Here is a 23,514-nt window from a genome sequence, read left to right as displayed (position 1 = left end):
CTTAGCATTGTGGATGCTAACCTTTAATCTCCGCTGTTCGTCCAAAGCCAAATCTATTCTTGAGGTTCCAAAAGTTTTCAAAGCTATTTGGTTTTGAATGTGGGTTCCTGACCTTTCATGTTTGCCTAGGCTTCTTGGCAGATTTTTCAAGTTGCAAAATCCTGATTTAGTCCAGACATTGTCACACGTTGAGAAGACAGGGAAAGCAGTTAAGACGGTTTGTTGTAGCACAGCCACACAGCCAGTCTTTTCGGGAGTACCACTCCGTTTGAAAAGAGCAAGTTATCTTCTTACCCGTCATTTAAAGCATAACTTTTTGCTCCGGCATTGGTCTCCCATCATTGATCACTTCACGTTTGGAGAACTGTTTCAGCTTAGCAATATAATAATGGATCCTTCCATTTTTGCCGTCCAGGTCAAGTAGAAGTGTAGAAGTAGAGCAGCGGCAGAACCACTGTGTGCCTCACCACCGTGCCTTTTCAATGCGGTTTTATCTCAGACAACAAGACTAAATAGGTTCCATGCATGCGAACGCATGCGCTAAACGCAGTTTGTGAGGGATTGCGCAATTTGAGGTGAGGCACTGCTTCACCTTCTCGCTGTCTCCTCTCTGTTTGAACTGGACATGCGCAAATTCAGCGATTTTGAGTATAAAAATGCTCGAAATGATTGGAATCATGCAGAAATTACATTTATAGCACAGATCAGTAGAGTAGGCTCTGCCTCCCCTGACCGCACGCCCCTGATTAATATTATCAGGGACGTGCACAGGGGGGGGGCTTAGGTTCAACTCGACTCAAGCTGCCAGTCCGAGTGGAAAAAAAAGTTTTAAAATAGTATAACGGCTGCAGAATTTCATATAGGCCTAAATTAAAAAATCGCCACACAAAATTTTTCATAAAGAAGCCTATGGGCAACGACAGAGGAAGCGAATGTTGCATTTGTTTCACCAACTTTATTAGGAGACGGGCAAACACCTGTCTCTGCATTAAGCTGCATTTTTCTTTTTGCACCCCCTGGCACAAATCTCAAACTCCACCCATGGGCCTATGTGTTTATGTTGTGATGACCAAAATAATAAAGGCTATACTATAAAACAAAACACATGTGATGTGGTCAGATAACTAAGGCCATTTGAGCGCCTAACTAATAGTGGACAATGCAAGGCTACCTTTCCATTGGGGATGTCAGTGGTCCGCACACAGCCAAACTTAACAAGATACGGTTTAAGTGGCACAATGAAAGCCGAAATTGTAAGATAGGCGTAGTCTATGGCCCCATCTTCAAATAATTTTTAAATGTCAGACTCAAAGTTCAATTAAGTGATGCTCCTGCTCGTAAGTTTGAGGTGGCAGGCGGCAGGCTATTGTTTCAATGCGCACAGACACACGCGCCTGGAGAGGAGAATTTCGCATCTCAAACGCGACTACAATCAGGCACGCTGCCGGAATACTTGCCAGCAGTTCTGTTCTTGGTCCACAACTTTGTTTGACTTTTTTGACATAGGCCTATTATTATTATTATTATTATTATAAACCTAGGCTATTTAGAATAATGCAGGTTTTTTGCTCTGAAAGTTGGCTATCATAAAAGTTTTTTTTATCATTGCAATGCAAATGCCATGTGTTTATAATAATATTCTGTGCAATGGTCCTTCAAAATTTCTGTGCATATCCCTGAATATGATTTTGCATGATGTTCAGTGTCTTTAGCAATGTCATGATGTCTGTTTCCAGGTGGTGCTCCACATATGTCAGACATGAAGATTGTACTGCTGGGAAGCAGAAAGGAGGGGAAGAGTTCATCAGGAAACACCATCCTGGGAAGAGAGGAGTTTGATACATCAGGAAGAACAGCTGAGTGTGTGAAGAGAGAGGGAGAAACAGCAGGGAGAGACATCACTGTAGTGGACACACCCGGATGGATTTACAAAAATTCTGTATTGGACATTCCTGAACGTGATAAACAAGAGATTGTCCTCAGTGTGTCTCTGTGTCCTCAAGGACCCCATGCTGTACTGCTGGTCATTGATTCAGTTCAGTCATTCACAGAGACACACAGAAGAGCAGTGCAGGAACACCTGGAGCTTCTGGGTGAGAGAGTCTGGAATCAAACTATAGTGCTGTTCACCTATCAGGCCTCGCTGGGAAACACAACCATTGAGCAGCACATCGAGAGAGAAGGAGAAGCTCTGCAGTGGGTTGTAGAGAAATGTGGGAACAGGTATCATGTTGTAGAGAATGACAAGAGTGATGGTGGCCAGGTGACAGAGCTTCTGGAGAAGATTGAAGAGATGGTGGCAGGAAACAGTGGACTGCGGAGTATGGAGGACCCTCCTAATGGTCAGTATATATTCTTTTCACATGTTATGAAATTCCCCACTTGTGATTTGCATAGATGTTTATTTAAATTTAACATCATGTAAATTTCATTGATGAAATACAGATATTATATGGAAATGGATTATAATGCTTTAATATATATTGACTGTGCCTGACTGGTATTAATTCCATATTTTTCCAGTCTGTACAGTTAGAGAAGGCCTACCTGATGACTACTCAAGGGGAGATTCTGGATATGGCTCCACTAAATCAACACTTGAATCTGAACTCATAAAGCCCTTTAAGCAGCTGAGCGCTGCTGCCTCTACTCAACACTTTGGACAACAGAAGCCTCCCTTGAGCCCAATTACTGAGGAGGGAGGTTAGTATAATTATTATAATTTTTTTTTTTTTTGTTAACTTCGGTTTGAAGTATCCTCAAACATTTTTTCCAGTATCAAATACGAATCAGTTATACTCAGTTGCTCAAATCAAGCCCTCATAAAATTATGCATTACTCATAAGCACATTAAATATGTTATGCATATGTAACCCACATACAGGCATGACAACACACACAGGATCAATGTTAATTTGAATATGTGGATGGTTATTCTGTTACAGTAAAACCATAGACAGGTTCATTAATATGATGTTGCATGATGTTCAGTGTCTTTAGCAGTGTCATGATATCTGTTTCCAGGTGGTGCTCCACATATCTCAGACATGAGGATTGTACTGCTGGGAAGCAGAAGGGAGGGGAAGAGTTCATCAGGAAACACCATCCTGGGAAGAAAGGAGTTTGATACATCAGGAAGAACAGCTGAATGTGTGAAGAGAGAGGGAGAAACAGCAGGGAGACACATCACTGTAGTGGAGGCACCCGGATGGTATCGCACTCATTCTGTAGTGAACACTCCTAAACGTGATAAACAAGAGATTGTCCTCAGTGTGTCTCTGTGTCCTCAAGGACCCCATGCTGTTCTGCTGGTCATTGATGCTAAAGATTCATTCAAAAAGACATACAGAAGAGCAGTGCAGGAACACATGGAGCTTCTGGGTAAGAGAGTCTGGAGTCACACTATAGTGCTGTTCACCCATGGGGACCAGCTGGGAAACACAACCATTGAGCAGCTCTTTGAGAGAGAAGGAAAAGCTCTGCAGTGGGTTGTAGAGAAATGTGGGAACAGGTATCATGTTGTAGAGAATGACAAGAGCGATGGTGGCCAGGTGACAGAGCTGCTGGAGAAGATAGAAGAGATGGTGGCAGGAAACAGTGGAGCGCGGAGTATGGGACACCCTCCTAGATGTCAGTATATATTTTTGTTCACATGTTATGAAAATTCCCCACTTGTGATTTTCATTGATGTAAATTCAAGTTTTACATAATTTGAATTGCATTGATGAAATACTGTTATTAATTCCATATTTTCCCTGTCTGTTTGGACAGTTCCAGAAGGCCTACCTGATGACTATTCAGGGGAAGATGCTGGATATGGCTCTGCTAAATCAACACTTGTTTCTTGGCTCATAAAGCCCTTTAAGCAGCTGAGCGCTGCTGCCTTTACTCAACGCTTTGGACAACAGGAGCCTTTCTTGAAACCTACAATAGCACCATGTGCTGTGGAGAATGGTAAGTTGAAAGTTTTTTCTAGTTGAAGTTACTCAAACATTTTTCCATTATCAGATATCAGTAAAACTCTGTAAAACTATGTAATGCATGTATGTACAGTTGTAGGTGGTACAGTTCATGCGTTTGATGTATAATCCTTTGCATGTTTTCATGTACCCCCTTTCTTTTAGTCTCAAGGAGAAAAGTTCCATTTGTGAATGAGTCGACAATAACTGTAAAGTATGATGAATGCATCGGACTTGGCTCCTATGGAACAGTTTACAGAGGATCATACCAGGGAACTCCTGCTGCTGTAAAGATGATAGCATTAGGCAATGCAGTGAATCTAAATGAATTAATTATACCCGGGTAAGACTATATGTGTGTATACATTTGTACTTACGCCTTCATGTTTTACGTTGAAGTGGGACTTGTGCCCTATGCAATTAAAAATCATGCCATTGTGGTAGTAATCAGTAATATAATGCAGTTCATACAGAATCAACCTAAAGCTATGGTTTAAAGCTACGCATTTTATATAACAGTCATTCTGGAGAGAATTCAAAAATCTGAGCAACAAAATATTCTCATACATACAGTAAAGATATGCTGCCTGATCGATCATTAGCCCTTAGTACTTCTATGGAAAGTGTTATTACATGAAATAATCTTTATTACATGAAATAGTCTTTATTCTTTATTATTATTCTGAGTCTTAGTTTTAATTATTTTTTCAGCCGTTTGTCTCACCCCAACATCGTACAGATGATTGCTGTAGCCAAAAGTGAAACATCCGTCCTCATTGCTAATCAGTATATCCATGGCGCCAACTTGCAGGAGGTTCTTCACAAAGACACTCCCATCAAGGTAGTATACATCATATTGGGTGTTTGGTGAACTATGTACTGTGGTGCTAGAAAGTTAGAGAACTACTTAGAGATTCCTGATAATCTGCATGAATATTATCTTTAGATTCTAAAGTGTAATCAGATCTTAATATAAGAAATTAAAACTGATAAAGAGAAGCAATTAGTATATTCATTCACAATAGGTGTACAAAATCCTACTTCATTATTTCTTTAGGACTAACTGATCCCACATTAATTGACAATAGAGTGAAAAAGTATGTGAACCCTTTCTTCCAATAACTTTGAAAAAACTTTTAACAATCAGTAAACTCTGGATCAATCCTTCTCAACAGTTGGGAGGATTTTGGCCTGTTCTTCCATATTGAAGTACGCTGTGATGTTAATGGCCTTTCTTGCAGGACCCCATGCCATGTTCTATCACTGCATTTCTGTTGGAGTCTAGACTGATCTGGTCATTTCAAACTGCAACATGTCCTCTGCCTGAACCATTCTTTGGTAGACCGACTTGTGTGTGTAGAGTTGTTGTCTTTCTTAAAAACTCACCCTCTGTTGAGTTTACTCCACATATGGATGCACTAACTTTCTACTGGTAGTGGACTGATTAATTGAGTATTGAGTTGACAGCATGTCACCACTGAAAGAACTATGATTTTCATATTGTGCCAGGCAATTCTCCAGCAACACCGGGCATCTATATGTGATGTGAAGCTTAACAGGAAGAGTCTTTCAGAAGGACAATGACTCTCAACTGTTTTGTGGGACTGTTGAATGGCTTCTGAAAATGTTTAATTTTAGTCATGTTGAGCAAGGGGTTTACACCAGATACTGGAGGAAGGGTTCACAAACTTTTTCACACTTTGTACTGTATATGTATATGCTTTTTTTGTTTATGAATATCCCATTGGCTTCCCTTTATCAGTTTGGATGACTTAGATGAAGAGTTGGTCTTATTTTAGATGACATATTATGCAGATGTTCTGAAATTTCCAGTGGGTTCCCAGACTATCTTGCTCCACTGTAAATAATTTTACAACAGAATTTGTATAAATATTGTTCTATAACACTTTAAGTTGCAGGACGAGGATAAGCTGTTTGTGGCTTTAGATATTGCCATGGCTGTTGAGTACATACATGGAAAGCCAATCATCCACCAAGATCTGAAGCCAGCAAATATAATGGTTAGTACTTGAACCTCATGTTTTAAGGGATGGGGATACTATATACTAATTTCGACTTCATATTCATAAAAAGCTTGTATTTATTCTCAATGCTATCGAGCTGTAGAATTATGCCAGAGCAGATCTTAATGTTTCAGACCTGAGAAGCAGAACAGTAAAATTTGACATTTCATTTACAAAATACTTTCTAATTATATTTTTACAAGATTGCAGCAGAGAACACAAGGGCCTACCTGACTGATTGGGGCATGGCGAACCTGAAGGAAACAGTGATGACGACGAGAGGAGGCCATCAATCAGGGGTGCTCTGTGGCCCACTGGGAGGAACTCCACCCTACATGGCCCCAGAATGCCTAGTAGAGTGTGAGGACTGCAGCACCATGTCAGACATGTGGTCTCTTGGCATCACTCTTCTGGAGATGTTCACCAACTCTCAGGCCTGGTCTTACAGTAGCCTGCAAGAGCTGCGTAAGCTTCTTTATCATAAAAAAACTCCTGCTGCTCTGACTAAATTACAGCCTGCTCTTCATGACATTGTGAAACCATTGATACAATATAAACCCAAGTCTCGCATGAATGCCAAAGACCTGGTGATACGGTTGAAGTCAAAAGTTGATCTCACCAAAAGATACGGATTCAAATGGTAGGAAGACAGTAGTGAAAGATCAAAAGATCTTTTAAGATATTGCATCTGATGTGTATAATCAATTCTGATATATTGAATGCAGGTTTATCACTCTTACCTGTTAATGTCAACATGAATTCCTACGCTCCTTTGTGCGTGATGACCTCACTGCAGCCATGTTTAAGTATAGGATATTTCCTAGAATGTGTCAAAATCACGTTCCTCCAGATGTCAATCAAGTGCATGCTGCACCGTGAAATAGTCCACTCTCTGTGAGTGTCCTGGGCTCTGTAGATTGTGAATAATACAAATGTCTTCATTCAGTAAATTCAAACCAATCAGAGCATGGAGAACAATGAGGACACTCAAATGCCACACAGTCAATCATGATTCGTAGCCATGGCAACACCAGGACAGGGAAAGGACTTGGTTGTTTGTGTTTGACAGGTTTTGGCACAGCAGACCTCTAGGAAAAAAGATGACTCCACTTTTTATATCAGCTGTTCACAGTCTGAGCACTGAAAGGGCTTTTCAGGTTGTGTAAAATCAATATTTTGAATGATTATCGATAGAGTAGATTTAACTTTTTATATACGTACATATTTTTTTAAATTATGTCTTTCAGCCATATTTTCAATAAAATCATGATAAATTCATTTTTTTTTTTACGGTAGCTAGTGTAAGTTATTAGTTAGTAGTTGCACAACCGAAGACCAAGGGCCTGATTTACTAACAGGATTGCGCCCATTTTCTGGCGTAAAATAGCGGTCGTAACGAAAAACGGTATTTACTAAGCTGGCGCAGCGCATATTAACGCTTTGAGGGTGTGTACCTGCAAACAGGTGGGATGGTTCGGAAACGTGGGTGGTAACGTAGGCGTGTAGCGCTATTTAATGGGAGGAGTGCGCCTAATGATGAACTGCGTGGTATTTACTAAACTGCCCGGCGAGCGCACATCTCTGATTTGCAGGCTAATTCTCCGCCTCATAAAAGCACGTCTTAACCAAGCGCATTTCCACTGAGTCTGAAAACGTTGATATGGCAGCAGCAAGGCAAAGACATAGACAGAGACAGCGAACAGAAATATTTGTTTCAACTCGTATAATTCATATATTCATATATATGAAATTAAACTTTCCGAACGTAATTGGAGAAATTGATCGCACCCACATGCAAACAGTCCCACCTTCAATCCGCGAACACGTTTACCGAAACAGAAAGCACACATATTCAATGAATGTCCAGGTCATATGTGATGCCAACATGACCATTACTTACGTGGAAGTGGTCTGTCCATGACAGTTTTATCTTTCGGAATAGTGCCATTTATCCATGATTGAGCAACGGTGATTTTGGAGAGGCCTGTCTACTTGGTAAATGTATTTGTTTCAGTGGGGATATATTGTAGTGAACCCATGTCCCTTGTAGAATGTATTAATCTCGCCATGTACACATATATATTGTTATAATAGACAGTTTATGCATTAATGCCACCAATAGCATTTTATTTATAATCGTGTTCTTTTAAACATCTCGCTGTAGATGATGGCGGGCAAAACAACAATATAACCCATTGAATCAGGTTCAGTGATTGAGCGAACGTGAACCAATATATCTATCTCGCTATCTATTCGCTATCTATTCGCTGAACCTTATTTTTTTCTTCCTCGAATCTCCATGGTGGCAGTAACTTGCTGGCAAGTTCTCCAGTCTTTTAACGGTGCGCTAAATAATGATTGCCCAGCGCGTATCTGGCTTGATAAATATCACGGAAAATGCGGGGAATCACCGTGCGTTAATGTGCGCCTGGCAAAGATGCGTTCGCAAAGCAATCTTAGTAAATCAGGCTCTTTAAAGGGCGGAGTAAGCACAGTTTGCCCAGCGCAGATCTGGCTTGATAAATACCAAGTAAAATGCGCAAAAACACCGTGCGTTAATTTGCGAACGCAGATTAAGAAGCGCTCGCATATTAGTAAATCAGGCCCCAAATGTTTAGTACTGTACTGTTTAGCAGATGTATATGCAGATTAAAGCAGCACAACTAAATTCTGATGGATTTGAGCAAATCTCAAGCTGAAAACAAATGCCAAAGGACTTCCCTTTTACAGACAAATGTTTTTTTTTACCCAAAAAGTTTTTCACAACATGTAAAGTTATTATTTCAATGATATGCAAAGTTCAGTGGCTCTTAATGACAATGACCATTATATTTGACAAATAAATATATATTGTTTTTGTGAGTTTGCTCTCTGCTTTATTCTTTGGGAAACCATCTATCTCTGAAGCCTGTTTACTGTCCATAACTGTAGGACTCACAAAATCATACAAGTCCCATAACTAAATATGGTTACCTAACCCATCAAGCAACATTATGCACAAGTATAACGAACAATAATAAAACAAGCACAATTAAACAACAATAATAACATTGTAGCAAAGGGAGAACGTGGTCACCCCACCGGGACTCAAACCCGGGTCTACAGGGTGCCAAACATGCACTCTGATCGCAACGCCAAAGAGCCAGGCTCGATGGCATGGCAGTCAGAGCACATACTCATCTGTAGTGACGATCACAAAATAAGGAAGACTGCTTTTATAGAAACACCCCTTTAACAAACAGACAAAATAATGGCTCCAGCTAGCTTAGAAATGTTGCTGAATAGCAAGGGATGGCCTTTGGACCAGATGAAGAAAAAGCAATACAAAATCAATAGAATGTTGATGAAGGCTGGATGACTGAGATCTTCAGATAAAAGGATTGAACACTGATCACTTTCTTAGCATGTTTTAATATAGTTCAATGTTCCAAACAAGTAATAATACAAATATAGCACTTCATGACAATTACAAACCAGTCCTGTGATCCTATGGCAAATGCTTCAGATGATTTTCTCAATCATCCCTTGACTTACAAATTACAACAAGAATATAACAAAATGTTTACAAACAACCAGTTAACAGAAACAACAATAACAACAAAACATAATTACAGTGACAGATAAACAATGGTGTGACTGGACGTCCTTCAGATTTCAGAAGTACTTCCAGGTTGACAGTTGGTGTGGTGCTGCAGGCTAACTGCTCCTGAAAGCAACAAAGTCCTGGGGCATTTGTTCCTACCCCACTGTTGATCTTCTGAAGACAGTAGTGATTAAAGTGACTCTAACAGTGCGACAGGACACTTTGTAAAAGAACTGCAGGTACAGCAAACACACCAAGACAGAGGGACACGTTTGTGTGTCTGTGGTTTGTTCCTTTGTCCATGGGACTACTAGAGGTTTTCCTAACATAAAGGCACCATGCACATGTATGTGACTCAGGCAGGACGAACACAGAGACAGAAACTGAAAAAGTGATTGACGCTGTCAATGTTGTTGTCAGCAGCAGCAGTGGAATTCCATGTCAACTCCAAGTCAAAGTTTAAGGCTTCGGTCTTGAGATTTCATGTACAGTCTACAGTTTTAAGGCAACTTTGAGAGAGAGAGAGAGAGAGAGAAAGAGAGAGAGGGAGAGAGAGATAAAGAATGATAAACTGGACTTTCTGACAGACTGCCTGTGCTGTGCATCAGAACAAACTGTTAAGCAGAGTCAAAGAAACGTAGCACAGACATAGAAATGAGCTCACCTGCTTCTGAGACTTAGCTGTCATTTTCATACTGACTCAAACGCTTCTTAGACTTGAGCTCTTTCAGCCACTGTGGTGAAGCCTCCTCCCTGAAGGCATGGAGAGACACACACACACACACACACACACACACGCACTCACACGCACGCACACACACATACAATATTCTGTCATTACACAGGCTCTTGGTTACTCAGTAGCTGTCCTCCCAATGTACTAATCCAGCTGTAAAAATATACATACGCAGGCTGATTCTCGTGTACCAAGATCCTCCTTCCAACTTTTAGTAGTAACAGTAATGAGTGTACTTGACCTGGTTGGTAATGTGGACTGTCTGAGCACTAGTAGACAGGTGAACATAAGTCTATGACAGCCAGAAATGACAGAGGTGTGTGTGTGTGTGTGTGTGTGTGTGTGTGTGTGTGTGTGTGTGTGTGTGTGTGTGTGTGTGTGTGTATGTTAAGGGTTTTCCCGTTCTCTTTGCCTGCAGTTGGTGGGGGCAGCACTCGAGAGGCACGCGGCAGGAAGGGTGACTTTGGGGAGCGAGAGAGCTGAGATGGAGAGGGAGCAACAGCGCCCTCTGGTGGACTGTCAGAGTCACTTCTCTTCTTCAGTTGGGCCTTAGAACACAGAAGAAAGCATCATCATCAGAACTATCTCTGATCCCCATCACACACATGCGCACGCAGGCACGCACGCACACACACACAAACACACACAACTCACTCAATAATCGGGTGTGCGTGTTATTCGTAAATTAACTGAATACATAGATACATGATTGATTAAGCACATGGATGATAATAAGTGAGCACATTCAATAAATTATGAATGAATGAATGAATATGTGGAGACAGCAATTGGACAGATAAGAGTGAATGAGTGAATACACTGCTGAGTGATTAAGTAACTGGATGCCAATAAAATCACAGAATAAAATAAAAGGAGATTCATTAGTTGATATGAGTTAATGAATACGCAAGCACACACACACACACACACAAGCAATCACATGCAAACATGCAGACACACAAACACAATCCGCAGACACACAAACACAAACACAGACAATGTGGTTAGTTTACATGTTGAGTCACTCACACACTGAATCAGTTCTTGGCCCTGAAGTGACATGACAAGTTGTTACTAAGCAGCTCGTAAGTACAGTTTGTGCGACAATAAAAACGGACTGAAGCCAGCTTTGTTTGTTTGTTTGTCAGAGAAGAAACTCACCATCTCACAATCAAAATATGACCCCTTGTGTTATTTCCATTAATTTCATCTCGCTAACAAACAAATCTCTTTTTTGGGACCAACCTCAGGGAAGTGGAGGGGCGCTAATAGGCTCCTCTTGGGGGGGGGGGGGGGGGGGGGTGGAGTGTCTGTGGGCGTGGTCTGCTCCCCTAGAGTGTGTGGCGGGGTGGGTTTCCTTGGTGATGGAGTGAGGATGCCGTCTGAGGATGGGGTAGCTGGAGTAAGAAATGTAAAATGTGTGTGTATGTCAGACCAAAGATGAAGGTGTTACTATTTCATTCAGTTGCACACTCTTTCACAGTGACATAAATGTAGCAGATAAGTAGAGTATAATGCCATTATGCTCTCTGTGTAGTTCCTTCTGCAACCACAGGGTATCCCCCAGGGCCAATGGAATGGATGAGGATTCACTGATGACTCCACTGTGGAGTCATTTACTTACTTTACTTGGGGACTTCTCATATACCGTATTTTCCGGACTGTAAGGCGCACTTAAAAGCCTTTCATTTTCTCAAAAAATGACAGTGCGCCTTATAATCCGGAGCGCCTTATATATGGATTAATTTTGGTTGCCTTCTCCAGCAAGCTTGAAATGACATCTAAAGTAATTTGCTACGGAGTAATGCTGGGAGCTTTGCGCTATCCATTAAATAGGGAATGTATTTCACGCATGTGTAGAACCTATTTAGAATGGCTGACCTTTCATATAACGGCAGTGAAAGACCCAAGAGACTGGAGGCAAACAGTACTTCTGCCTTAATGAGGGGGGCTTGTGAGAGCATATCAGCATGCTAACGTGATACTTATTAGCAGCAAGGCTAGCTAGCTACTATGTGTTTCAATGGATTATTGGTCTAAGCGTTAGCAGCAAAGCTTCAGGTAAGACCTACAATACTCTGCTCTTGATTTTATACGCCACAGATGCTGTAACCTGAATTTGCCATGCATTCGCTTGTCCTGTTTTCACTATTAAACTCAAAATAGACATAGACTCACACGTTTCTTCCTGACATATCTGACTTCTTCACTAGATAATAACAACTACTACTTCTATTAGTTAGCAAGTGTAGGTTCTGATGCTATATCACCATGTTAAGGATGTCGGCTATAGCTACACACTGTACCCAGAATTTGCGGGGTTTGACAACATTCAATGGATACATTGTCTGCCTAAGAGAGAGAGAGAGAGAGAAAAAGAGGAAAATTCTAATCAAATGTTAAATGATATATGGCTGAATACGGATTCTGATAAAAGGCCTGTTCCTTGTGCTTGTATTTATGTAAAGAACATTTGCCTCTGCGTATGAAATGTGCTCTATAAATAAACCTGTCTTGCCTTGCCTTGTCTTTTAGTTATTGTGACGACCTCGCCTCTTTTGGTTACTGGGCTGTTTGTCTTTGTCTGTGTGTTTGTGTTGCACAACACTCCACTTACTGACCTAGCATGCATGCATACAGGCCAACCCTACTGATTCACTGACTGCCACACCTCACCGTAGTTTTGCCTGTTAGTTTCCTGGTTAGTGGCTAATAAATTAATAGTGTTTTGGCGTAAACTCTGTGTGAACTTCTGTTATTTGCCATGGTCTGTTAGCCGGACATGTCCTAAAGTCCTAAACCTTCTCATAGGATGATGCATGACTGACCACACAACACAACAGCCAGCAACAAGATGAGGGAGAGCCTCCTGCAGCAGTAGGTGGGTCTGCTGAATGAAACTAGTCAGGCAGCTGAATCGATTTAGAATGATCTTCAATTGCTTTATGTATAACTGTGCTTTATGTATCTCATGTGCAGCTATGGTAAATGTAGTTATTCATTTTCATCCGAGGTGAGGATTTCCAAAGCGAGGACATTGTTTACATCAAGATGAGCCATGGGAAAAAGGCCAAGCTTGAGCCATATTTTGAGCAACATTTTGCCCACACTATTGAAAGATATTTGTGTTTTTCATATATTTGTAATTAGTTTCAACTCATGTGAATTCCCCCACCACAAGAATGTATCACATTCATCACATTTTCAACAAAAACAAATTATATTCCCTCCTTAAAAATGTGTCTGAACTGCCACGTGAAACTCCAGCCTCTGCCATAAGACAGGTACATATTCCCATAGATATCTTATATAAAGGCTAGATGTATTACAGCGGACTCTTGAACGACTGCACAGGAGGCCATTTTTAGACAGTATAGCTTCCGGGAGGGATTAGTGGTACGTTAGGTAACGTCAGTGATCTTCACAATCGTTTACACTCTTATCTCGCGGAAATCTTGACAGATTTACAAATGACTTGATTTACAAACGTCATTACCTTGGTAATAATTCTGGATGCTTGAACACGTTGAAATGTGCAGCTTAATTGTGTATCACGGCTGTTGTGTATCAGTCATTTTACATCAATTGGCGAGGCATAATTGTTCTTTTGTTTCAATACAACTTAAGTTGCACATAATAAAACCGAAGTTGCACATGATTTCCAATCGGGTTGGTTTGTTAAACATCTTACATTATGATTTCGACAGGATATTTGCTGACTTTATTGCCAAAGCCAATGGAGATGCCATACTTTTGTGCTGCCTGCTCTATTGAGCGTTCCCTTGAAACGAGAACCCGTGGGATCACCTTTATTTTATTATATCAGTAATATTGCTTTTATAAAGGTGATAATAATAGTATACATTTATCTCCTGTTGCCATACTGTATGCTGAGTTTTAGTAGCCTAGATATTGATTTTACATAAATAGCTTGTGCATGTGTATTTATTGCACCTATCCCATGTTTATAATTCTTCATAAGTATGCAGTGCCATAAGAAATATCTTACGTTTACAACAAACCAACCCGTTTGAAAATTGGTTGAAAATTGAGCAAGTTCTGGTTATTTAAAAAGTATGTACCACTACCAACACAGTGTTAAAACTGGCCACCATGTGCGGACATTCGACTCCATCGGCCAGAAATGCGGGCAAGTTATCTAACCTTTATCTATATATCTATGCATATTCCTTCTCTGAGTCTTCCCTTCATGGTAATGATGCACTTTTAAATAACAACCAGATGGTGGTGCTGCTTTTACCACTAAAGCACTGTATGCGTAGGCATCCTTCCATCAGTTCTCCCTAATTACTTCTCTTAGAGTTACCTCAAGATGTTAAAGTTTCTCATGAGGCCCTGTGAAAAGGTGAAGTCCCTCCCCCTTCTCACTTTGTTCCCCTGCACCTGTGGACGGGTCCAATTGGGACTGATTGGGCCTAATAAGCCCCTGGACTACCTTGCTAAAAGGTGCACCTCATTGTTGTGCTAAAGACAGACTGGACAGGCTGCAGAGAAGCTGAGACATTACTAGACAAACCTGTGTGACGCAGTTGTACCTTGTCTGTTTTAAAGCTTTAGTTTTGTTCAGTGTATGTTTCTTTGTTTTGGGGTTGGGATTACCCTGGTTTATGTTTTTGGGGCTCAAGTCCCTCTGTTTTTTGTATGATTTTGGGGTTCGAGTCTCTGTTGTAAATAAATATATAGCTGTATTTTTATAAGAAAGCCACAGTCTCCTGCGCTGTATGTTCTCCTGCCTGCCTGCAACCACGGATCCAGCGTCCATCCTAAAACATTTTCTCTGGATCAAACAATGAACGCAAGAGTTATAAGAGACTTTGTGTTTTGTGGCAAGCACTGGCAAGTTGGCAAAGTTTGAGGGTCTGCCAAGCCCACACCTTCCGACCGATGAGAAAATCTTATATAACTTTTAGTCGCCCATGGCTGAAGAGTAACCTGACCACATTTCAAGGCGTTACCATTAAATTTGGCGGAGGAGTTCGATCAGATGCGAGGTGTGCAAACGCCGTCAAAACGCATCTTCTACTCAAAATGGCCGACTTCCTGTGGCCCTGCCACCATGGCGTCAAGAGACTTTTTAGTGCGTCCAAGCACGATGAAGACGTGTACCGAATTCTGTCAAGCTACGACAAAATAACTCCAATGCGCAGGTTTTTTTGCAATGTTCTAGGGGGCGCTACAGAGCCATTTTGCTCCATCCATGGACAAAAACTCTAAGTGTCTTATAACTGGACGGTTACAGGCTTGATGTCCCTGGAAAATTTGGTAATTTTTCGAGCACTTTGACATATATGCGATTGAGTTATAAGACACTTTGTGTTTTGGGGCAAGCAGTAACAAGGTGGCAAAGTTTGAGAGTCTGCCACGCCCACACCTTCCAACTAATGAGAAAATCCAATATAACTTTTAGTCGCGCATGGCTGAAGAGTAGCCGGACCACATTTCAAGGCGTTACCATTAAAGCTGCCGGAGGAGTTCGACCAGATGCGAGGTGTGCAAACGCTGTCAAAACGCATCTTCAACTCAAAATGGCCGACTTCCTGTGGACCTGCCACCATGGCGTCGGAGACTTTTTGATGCGTCCAAGCATGATGAAGACGTGTACCGAATTCCGTCAAGCTACGCCAAAATAACCCCAATGCGCAGGGTTTTTGCAATGTTCTAGGGGGCGCTACAGAGCCATTTTGCTCCATCCATGGACAAAAACTCTACCGAAGATGGACGGTTACAGGCTTGGTGTCCCTGGCAAATTTGGTAATTTTTCGAGCACTTTGACATATATTTGACATATATAAAACACCTAATTTTTGCTTTAAATTTTTAACTAGGTGGCGCTATACATGTAATGACTGGTTATGGTATGGGTTGACATGGCCCCTTGACACAAACATACAAGAACAATTTGGCTATTCGGGATATTCAAAGAAAACTGTGTTGCGCCACCTACAGGCCAGTTGGTGTATAATCATATAAATCAATTTATTGCATGCCCCCCCGTGAACGGAATTCCACGAAACTTAACGTACAGTCAGAAGGTGTCATAGTGATCCCACACCTCCGATTTTGTGCAGTTCTGAGGAACCATTAAATGAGAAGGAAGAGGAACCATTAAATGAGAAGGTGTGTGCAAACTTTTGACAACTGTATATATGTTAAAAGAAAAAAAAACCTACTTGGGTACTCAATAGTGCTATTAGTGTGAATCATTAAGTAGCCAGAATCAGACACAGAAACAGAAAATAAGGGCACCTTTACTGTGTTTATGACCACAGTCCTTTTTATGGGTTTTGTAAATGATGAACACTCATACTTACTGGTGTCCGTGGAAGAGTAACATTCTGCAAAGCATTATGGGGCAAACTATAACACACACACGGAAGCACTGTACCCCCTTGCGTGCTACAATACAGTGTTAATGAACTTGTCATTAAGGTAAAAACGTATTTCTCACTTCTTTAATACTTCATAAATAACAGAGTTGAGATCATACAGAGGCATATATGCACATAAAAACTGCCCTGGATCTTTTCTCTCTCCAGTTAACACAGCAATACATTGAAGAAAGTTTAATAAATGTAAGGACCTCTCTGTGAGTACAATCAATGAAATACCCAAGCTCTATTGTGTCCTTCCGGGATCAGTGAGTTATAAGTGGGACCTTCAGGTGTGTGCCCAAGTCATGCTTACAGTGAGTCCCAATCTGCTCCATTAGAGTGGGTAAATCCCCATTGGCATCAATGAGAGTTAATGGGATGATCTCTAGTGGCGCACTCAGCACTCCTGCTGAGGGGTAGTCTCTATTGTCAATTAGCTGGGCCAGGGGGGGGAATTAGGGAACGAGCAGTGGTAGCATCAGGCAAAGCGTAGCTGAGGACAGCAGCAGTGAGGCAGAGTGAGGAGGAGAAGCGCGCATGCAGCAGCCTCTCAAAGATGTTCGCCAAGCTGAAAAGTGTTGTGAAGGGGCCCACGCCTCCGGATACTGCCCCACCTCGAGCAGCCTCCCCAGCCCCAGCCCCTGCTCCAGCTCCAGCTCCAGCTCCAGCTCCAGCTCCAGCTCCTGCTTCTGCTCCTGAACATGACAAGGTGAGGCTCCCACATATTTATGTATGAATTGTGTATTTGCATTTTGTGTGTGCACATTGTCATCGCTTTGGATAAAAGCATCTGCTAAATGACTATCTAAATGTTAATGTAAATGTAAAGTATGTGTTAGATGAAAGGTTAAGATTTGAAACTTTTTAAGTTTCTTCTTTTATGTAGTGAAGCAGAAGAGATAAACTGTAAGCTGGACGTACACAAGGTGATGAGAAGGCTGATGTAGCGCTGGATTTAGAGCATCTGGCATGAAGAGAAGTTTTTTTTTTACACAGCTGTATGAAGCATCAAAAGATTATTGTTTCTGTAGAGAAGTGGGTTTAAATAGTGGTGAGAATATTTAGATGGTATTTGGATTTGCTTTGCGCACTGTTAAGCAAAGTGGAGGTGTGTAATTGCGTTTGCCACGGCCCACTTTGACAGATGACGGCAGCACCTGACCTAGAAGAGCTAATTAAACCAGTCTAGATGCGTCACTCATGAGAGAAGTTGGCCAGGCATGCAGCCAAAAGGTTTTTTGACCGCAGCAAGGGCAATCAATTGATCCACAGCTGTTTTGCACCTCCAGGTTAATCGAACCATCTCAATTCAAGGTACATAATTCATGTTCATATTGGCTGCAAAAAATCCCCTGTTATCAACCACGAACCATCCGTCTATCGATACAGTGCTTAAAGCGTGTCAACCTAAGGCTGGACTATGAAATTGGTTTTACAATAATCTATCTATAAATCCAGAAATCTCTGTGTGTCTTTCAGTCTAGGGCGTATCTCCCTGACGTTAGTTACGTTAGTTATGGGGGCTTGGACTTTCAAGTGTTACTAAGTAGAGGTAACTTACAGTGGATCTTCTGTGCGATTTAGTGTAGAGTGGTTTAGTTTTGTCACATACATCGTGTGCCAGGGGGTTTAGGCCTAGTGTAGTAAAGCACTTTAAAGTAACACTATGCAACAATTTGACACTTTTTGAGGTATGGTTTTATAGGCAGATAGTTTTGGTACCATCCTCAAATTCATATAGCATATGGTCATGTGAAGGACAGATAAACACCTGCGTCTTTCTCACTAGCCATCCAGGATATACCATATGTAGTTATGTGTTCCGGGCTGGAACAAACTGCAAAAATGGTAGAAAAGCTTTAACAGTATGACATTGCCAGAAATACTGCCAAAAGCCACCAGTTGTGTTGGAAAGCTTCTATCAGTGACAACTAGGCTGTTCGAAAATAACTCCTTATTGCTGCTTTTAGACAATGGTGCAATTTACATGAGATCAATTTCAAGAATGCAATTGAGGAACTCCTGAGCTGATTGTACATTTACATTTAGTCATTTAGCAGACGCTTTTGTCCAAAGCGACGTACAAGGGAGAGAAAATAGAAATACAAAACGACATGCGAAAAAGAAGTTTGGGACTGTCACTGCTTAAGTGCAAGTTAAGCCAAGGTGCAAGTTAGGAAGGGAGGTGCTTTCTGAAGAGTTGGGTCTTCAAGAGCTTCTTGAAGGTAGAGAGGGACGCCCCTGCTCTGGTAGTGCTAGGCAGGTCGTTCCACCAACGTGGAACTTCAACTGAGAATAGTCTGGATTGCCATGGGTGGGAACTGCTGAACGAATCTAATGTGAAGCCTGTTTGCTTGTGTTGTTTGCAGGGGGATAAGCCTGCAGAGAAACCTAATGAAGAGAAGAAAGATGACAAACCAGCAGGTGAATGAGTCTGGACTCAAGCCTCATGTCAAAATTGTGACTGTGATGACTTGTGACAAGCTTTTCTCTTGTGCGTGATCTGTTCATTTCTCTTATGAGCAACTACAGAAATTACTTAATCGTCAGCAAGCCAAACACACTTATATTGCTCAGGAAAGAAGCTCAAGATTTGGTATGACTAAGCTCTATTGAAATGTAGTTTCACTTGCAGGAAATGGTACCTGATAGAGAATCCAAGTTAGAATCATGGACAAAATGTTTTATACTAATTTAGGGTCTAAAAACAGTTTAGTCTGTTCAGCTAACCGGCCATGATGTGTGTGGCTGTATGCATAGTATACATAATGTAAGACAGTAAGACAGCACATACAATAACTTACAGAACAGCGGTAAAAAATGCATCTGTTTAACATTAAAGCAGCATAACAGATAAATTGCTAATCGCTAACATGATGAACGAGCTAAATCTCTTGAAATGTGCTTATTTTGACACTATGACAAACTAGTTAGTCAACAACTGTCCTAACATAGACAAACTTCAAACAAGTGCAATACAAGACAAATCAAGATGGCAAATAAGCTACTTACTAGTTCGGCAGACGGTAAAAACCGGGGAACTTCAGGCCAACTACGTAACACAGTCATTTGCGTACGGACCCTGGTATGGAGGTGATTCTCCATATTAAAAGTCATTGTAGCGCCCTTATTTTTTTTAAGCTGTTATTTTAAAGCAAAACTGCTAACTCTAACCCTGAAGTAAAATGACTGCATAATGCCACTTTAACAGCAGTTTCTTTTAAAAGTAGCATCATGGTCCTCATCAAGTATGCTGTGCCTCCCTTCTACAGAGTCTGCTCCTGCCCCTGCCCCTGCCCCTGTGGCCGCTCCTGCCCCTCCGGCCGCTCCTGCCCCTGCGGCTGCTCCTGCCCCTGCCCCTGTGGCCGCTCCTGCCCCTCCTGCCCCTCCTGCCCCTGCGGCTGCTCCTGCCCCTGCAGCCGCTCCTGCACCTGCCCCCACGGCTGCCCCAGCCCCGGCTCCTGCACCTGGAGGAGACAAGCCACCAGGGGAGGGGGGCGAAGGGTAAGAAACTAAACCAAAGGAGGGGTGATGGGTTCAAGGGGGTTAGGCTACACCTATTCACACAGGACCAAAATGTGACTTCAAGACAAAAGAACAGGTCTGAGAACAGATTTGTCAAAAATGAATGAGATCGTGCATGACAGTCTTCCTTTAAATTCAGCGTCATGTGCACAGAACCATCATAACCTGCTTCCTGCTTCTGCCTTCACAAGGATTTGAAATGGTTTGACAATTTCCAACTTAGTTCAATGTCTAATCAGTTTCACCCATCTTAGCCGGCCTCTCACAGTTGTCACAAAGTGTACAGTATGTTTTAATATGTGTATGACACACCAGTACCCCACACTTCACTTGTGCTGTCTTCACTTTGTCACAAAGCAACTCCAAAACAGGACACACACACACTCACACACACAAGTGCGTGCACACACACACACAGTCCTATCTTGCCCAAATCATCTTTCACATTGAGCCGTCAAGTCCTTTTCCATATCAGCTGATTACTAGGGTTCAGAGCATATTGGCATATCTTGTGTTTCTCAGCTGATTGAGCATGGAGATGAGGTCATGGGCCCAGGGCCTGAGGGGTGCCAATGAATAAGCTGACTTTACTTTCCCATGTAAAAGTAATACAAGTATATATCAAGGAGATGAGTAGCCCGTAGATCCTTTATTTTAGCACAGCGTTAGTCCATCTTCAGGGTTTATCTGGGGTGGATTTGGTGAGTAGGTATTGAACAGATGGCTTTCAGAGTGTTTATATCATTTCAATCAGTGTATATTTATATCAGTTCATCCAGGGTGTTTATTTGCACCAGACAAGACTTTAATATCACATTAAGCCTTGAAGGTCTGAGAGCAGATTTATATGTGAGTAATTAGTTAATTAAATTAATTGAGTTTTGGCAGGGATGGCAGTATTCACCGGTGTGCAACTCGCAGCACACACTCCTTTCAGCAGATGACATGATGAACACAAATTATATTAGTGAATTAACAGTTTCCTGGATTAACATGCCCTCTGAAGAGATTATGGGCCATTAGGACCCAGAAATAAATAAAACAAATGGGTTAGAGTGAGAGCGCTGTGAGGGAGTTACACATGTCTCTTTTGAAGTAATCTGAGTAGAGTAGTAGGGTATATAATGAAATCCATGAACATGGTGTTTTAACAACTGTTTAGTTTATAATTTATAGTTTCTTGTTGCATAAACTAAATAGTGACAGGAGACCCCATATGAAACATTGCAGAAAAGAAAAATAAATCGATATTTGTTTGTGAGGATTTAGTATATCAAGGCCCTAGGGTGTTGGACTGTTGATGATGAATGCTTTCATTTAAATATTTCTCAGGAAGTAAGTATAATAGATTTTCCTGGTGGCTCTGTGTTATAACAAAATGTTCGAATATTGTGATTCATTGCCTTTTCACTGGTGCGCAGTAGTATGGACCCTAGATGATCGACAACTTCAATCTGATTTGTATGGGAGGCTGTAAATCCTACTACTGTCCAGTAGGGAGAAACACTCTCTCAGTCCAAATCAAGGGCCAGTTGGTGTTATGGTGGCATAGGATTCGTTTTTTTTAGGTGAACCTTCTTGTCATGGACATGACTTTACATTAATATTAAGTTGGTAATTGTATAACATTTGTGTTTTTGGTGTTCATGGTCTGTTGTAGCAGGCAGGAAGAGGAGCCACCTGCACCACGGCCCATAGTTATTAACAGGTACGCGGATCAGCTCCTTTGCGATATTGTCCAACGGATGAGGGCGCGAACAGCTATCTACAAGGAAAAGGTTCTAGACCCATACGCCTCTTCCCCTGAGATGAGCCCTCCAGCCAGTAAGTATGACCTATGAACTTTAGAGCTCAAGTATACTTACTTTAAAATTCTTAGTCCCTACTCTTACAGTTTTTCACTATTGTTAAGAAGTATAAAGCGAAAATTCGGCACAATCTGCACAACCTTCACGTCATGTATCAATCGCTCGCCCCAAGTGGGAAATACTTAAGATTCCCTTATCTACATTAGAGTCCGATTTTCCTTGTGAACACACTGATGTCAATTACACATCACGTTGTTGTCAAAACAGTGTACACAAAGTTCTGTTGTTGCACACAATTTTCAAGTAAAATCTCAAAGCATCAACCTGCAAGCCACAAATAGTAAAATCTCTAAACTTTCAGGCTTTTGACCAATTTGCAGTGAGGACTGCACCATAAAAGTGTCTTGAGCCTCTGTTTTGTTGGATAAACTATTGAAAACTTTGAAAAGATCGACAACCAGAGAAGGAGAGGGGTAAGAGTGAGAGGAGGAGGAAGAGGAGGACAAGAAGGAGGAGGAGTAGGAGGTTGAAGAGTAGGAGGACAGAGAGAAGGAAGAGGAGGACAAGGAGGAGGAAGAGAATGAGGACAAGGTGAAGAAGGAGGAGGATCAGGAGAAAGAAGAAGAAGAATGGTCATCTCTAATGAGATTTGGGCCGCTGTGGTAGACCATGTTTTCATGGTTTTTCATTAGAACCTTCAGGATGGAGAACAAGTACGAAATCTGTTTGCCTTGCGTACTGTAATACTGCATATCAATATAATATACGTAGTGTGCTCACTGTATTTGTATTTTGCAGGACTGAAAGAGAACCACACTGTGGAGGAAGAAAACACACTTTCAATATTTTTTTAAAGCAAAGTAGCATTTTCCAGGAGATATAAAGGGTTTTGCATTTTCAGTTAGTTGCTTTGGGATTGTGTTTAGAGTTTTGAGAACGAGGCATGCTTTCAAAAAATGTGTGTAAGCAATTGAGAAAAACTATAAGCATTTTGTATACAATTTTATGTCAATACAATCTGGTGGAACAGGAGACTGAAATTGTAAATATGGTTTGTGAGAACAACGGTATTGCTGTTTTATGTTTGACTATGAAAAATGTAGGCCTACACTGATACATTTTACAAAAGGAGAAAGGGCTCAATGAGTCATTGTCATTCATATGGTGTGTTTCGATGATTGTGTTTTTAATTTTGCACTTCTGTGTGCTGTAAATGCTTGGTAGTGTGCAGCTAATGCTTAGTTATGTGTACTAAATGAATGTATGTGTGTGTGTTTTGAAAATATGGCTGTGTGTACCAAATGAAAACACGAGTTCCATTTTGTGAACAGTTAAGAGATTTGATAGCAAAGAGTCATCTTGCAAAGTGAGTGTCAGGTTTAGCATTTTGTGTGTGAGGTTTTCAATTTTCTGTGTGCAGTTTTGAGAAAGACGTTACTGTTTTGAAAAACGGGTTTTAGCAACAGTGAAAAACTGTAAGTCTACTT

At 41.3% G+C, this 23,514-nt stretch overlaps 1 protein-coding gene across 1 annotated transcript in view; it reads left to right on the top strand.

The window, feature by feature from the left end:
- Positions 1 to 6,228: 6,228 nt before the first annotated feature.
- The window catches only part of LOC308376286 (cyclic nucleotide-gated channel beta-3-like), a gene marked incomplete at both ends in the record, with an annotated part of 26,444 nt that continues 9,158 nt past the window's right edge, over positions 6,229 to 23,514 (top strand). The window contains 3 exons of the mRNA XM_080852580.1: positions 6,229 to 6,448; positions 19,967 to 20,198; positions 21,880 to 22,039. Of these exons, the coding sequence (XP_080708706.1) occupies positions 6,229 to 6,448; positions 19,967 to 20,198; positions 21,880 to 22,039 (612 nt within the window). The remainder of the gene's footprint in view (positions 6,449 to 19,966; positions 20,199 to 21,879; positions 22,040 to 23,514) is intronic.

This window comes from Sprattus sprattus (assembly GCF_963457725.1).
Source record: "Sprattus sprattus genome assembly, chromosome: 15".
In the NCBI taxonomy this organism is placed as follows: domain Eukaryota; kingdom Metazoa; phylum Chordata; class Actinopteri; order Clupeiformes; family Clupeidae; genus Sprattus; species Sprattus sprattus.
Note: the sequence above shows the minus strand (reverse complement) of the source record. Positions and strands in the feature narration are given on the sequence as shown.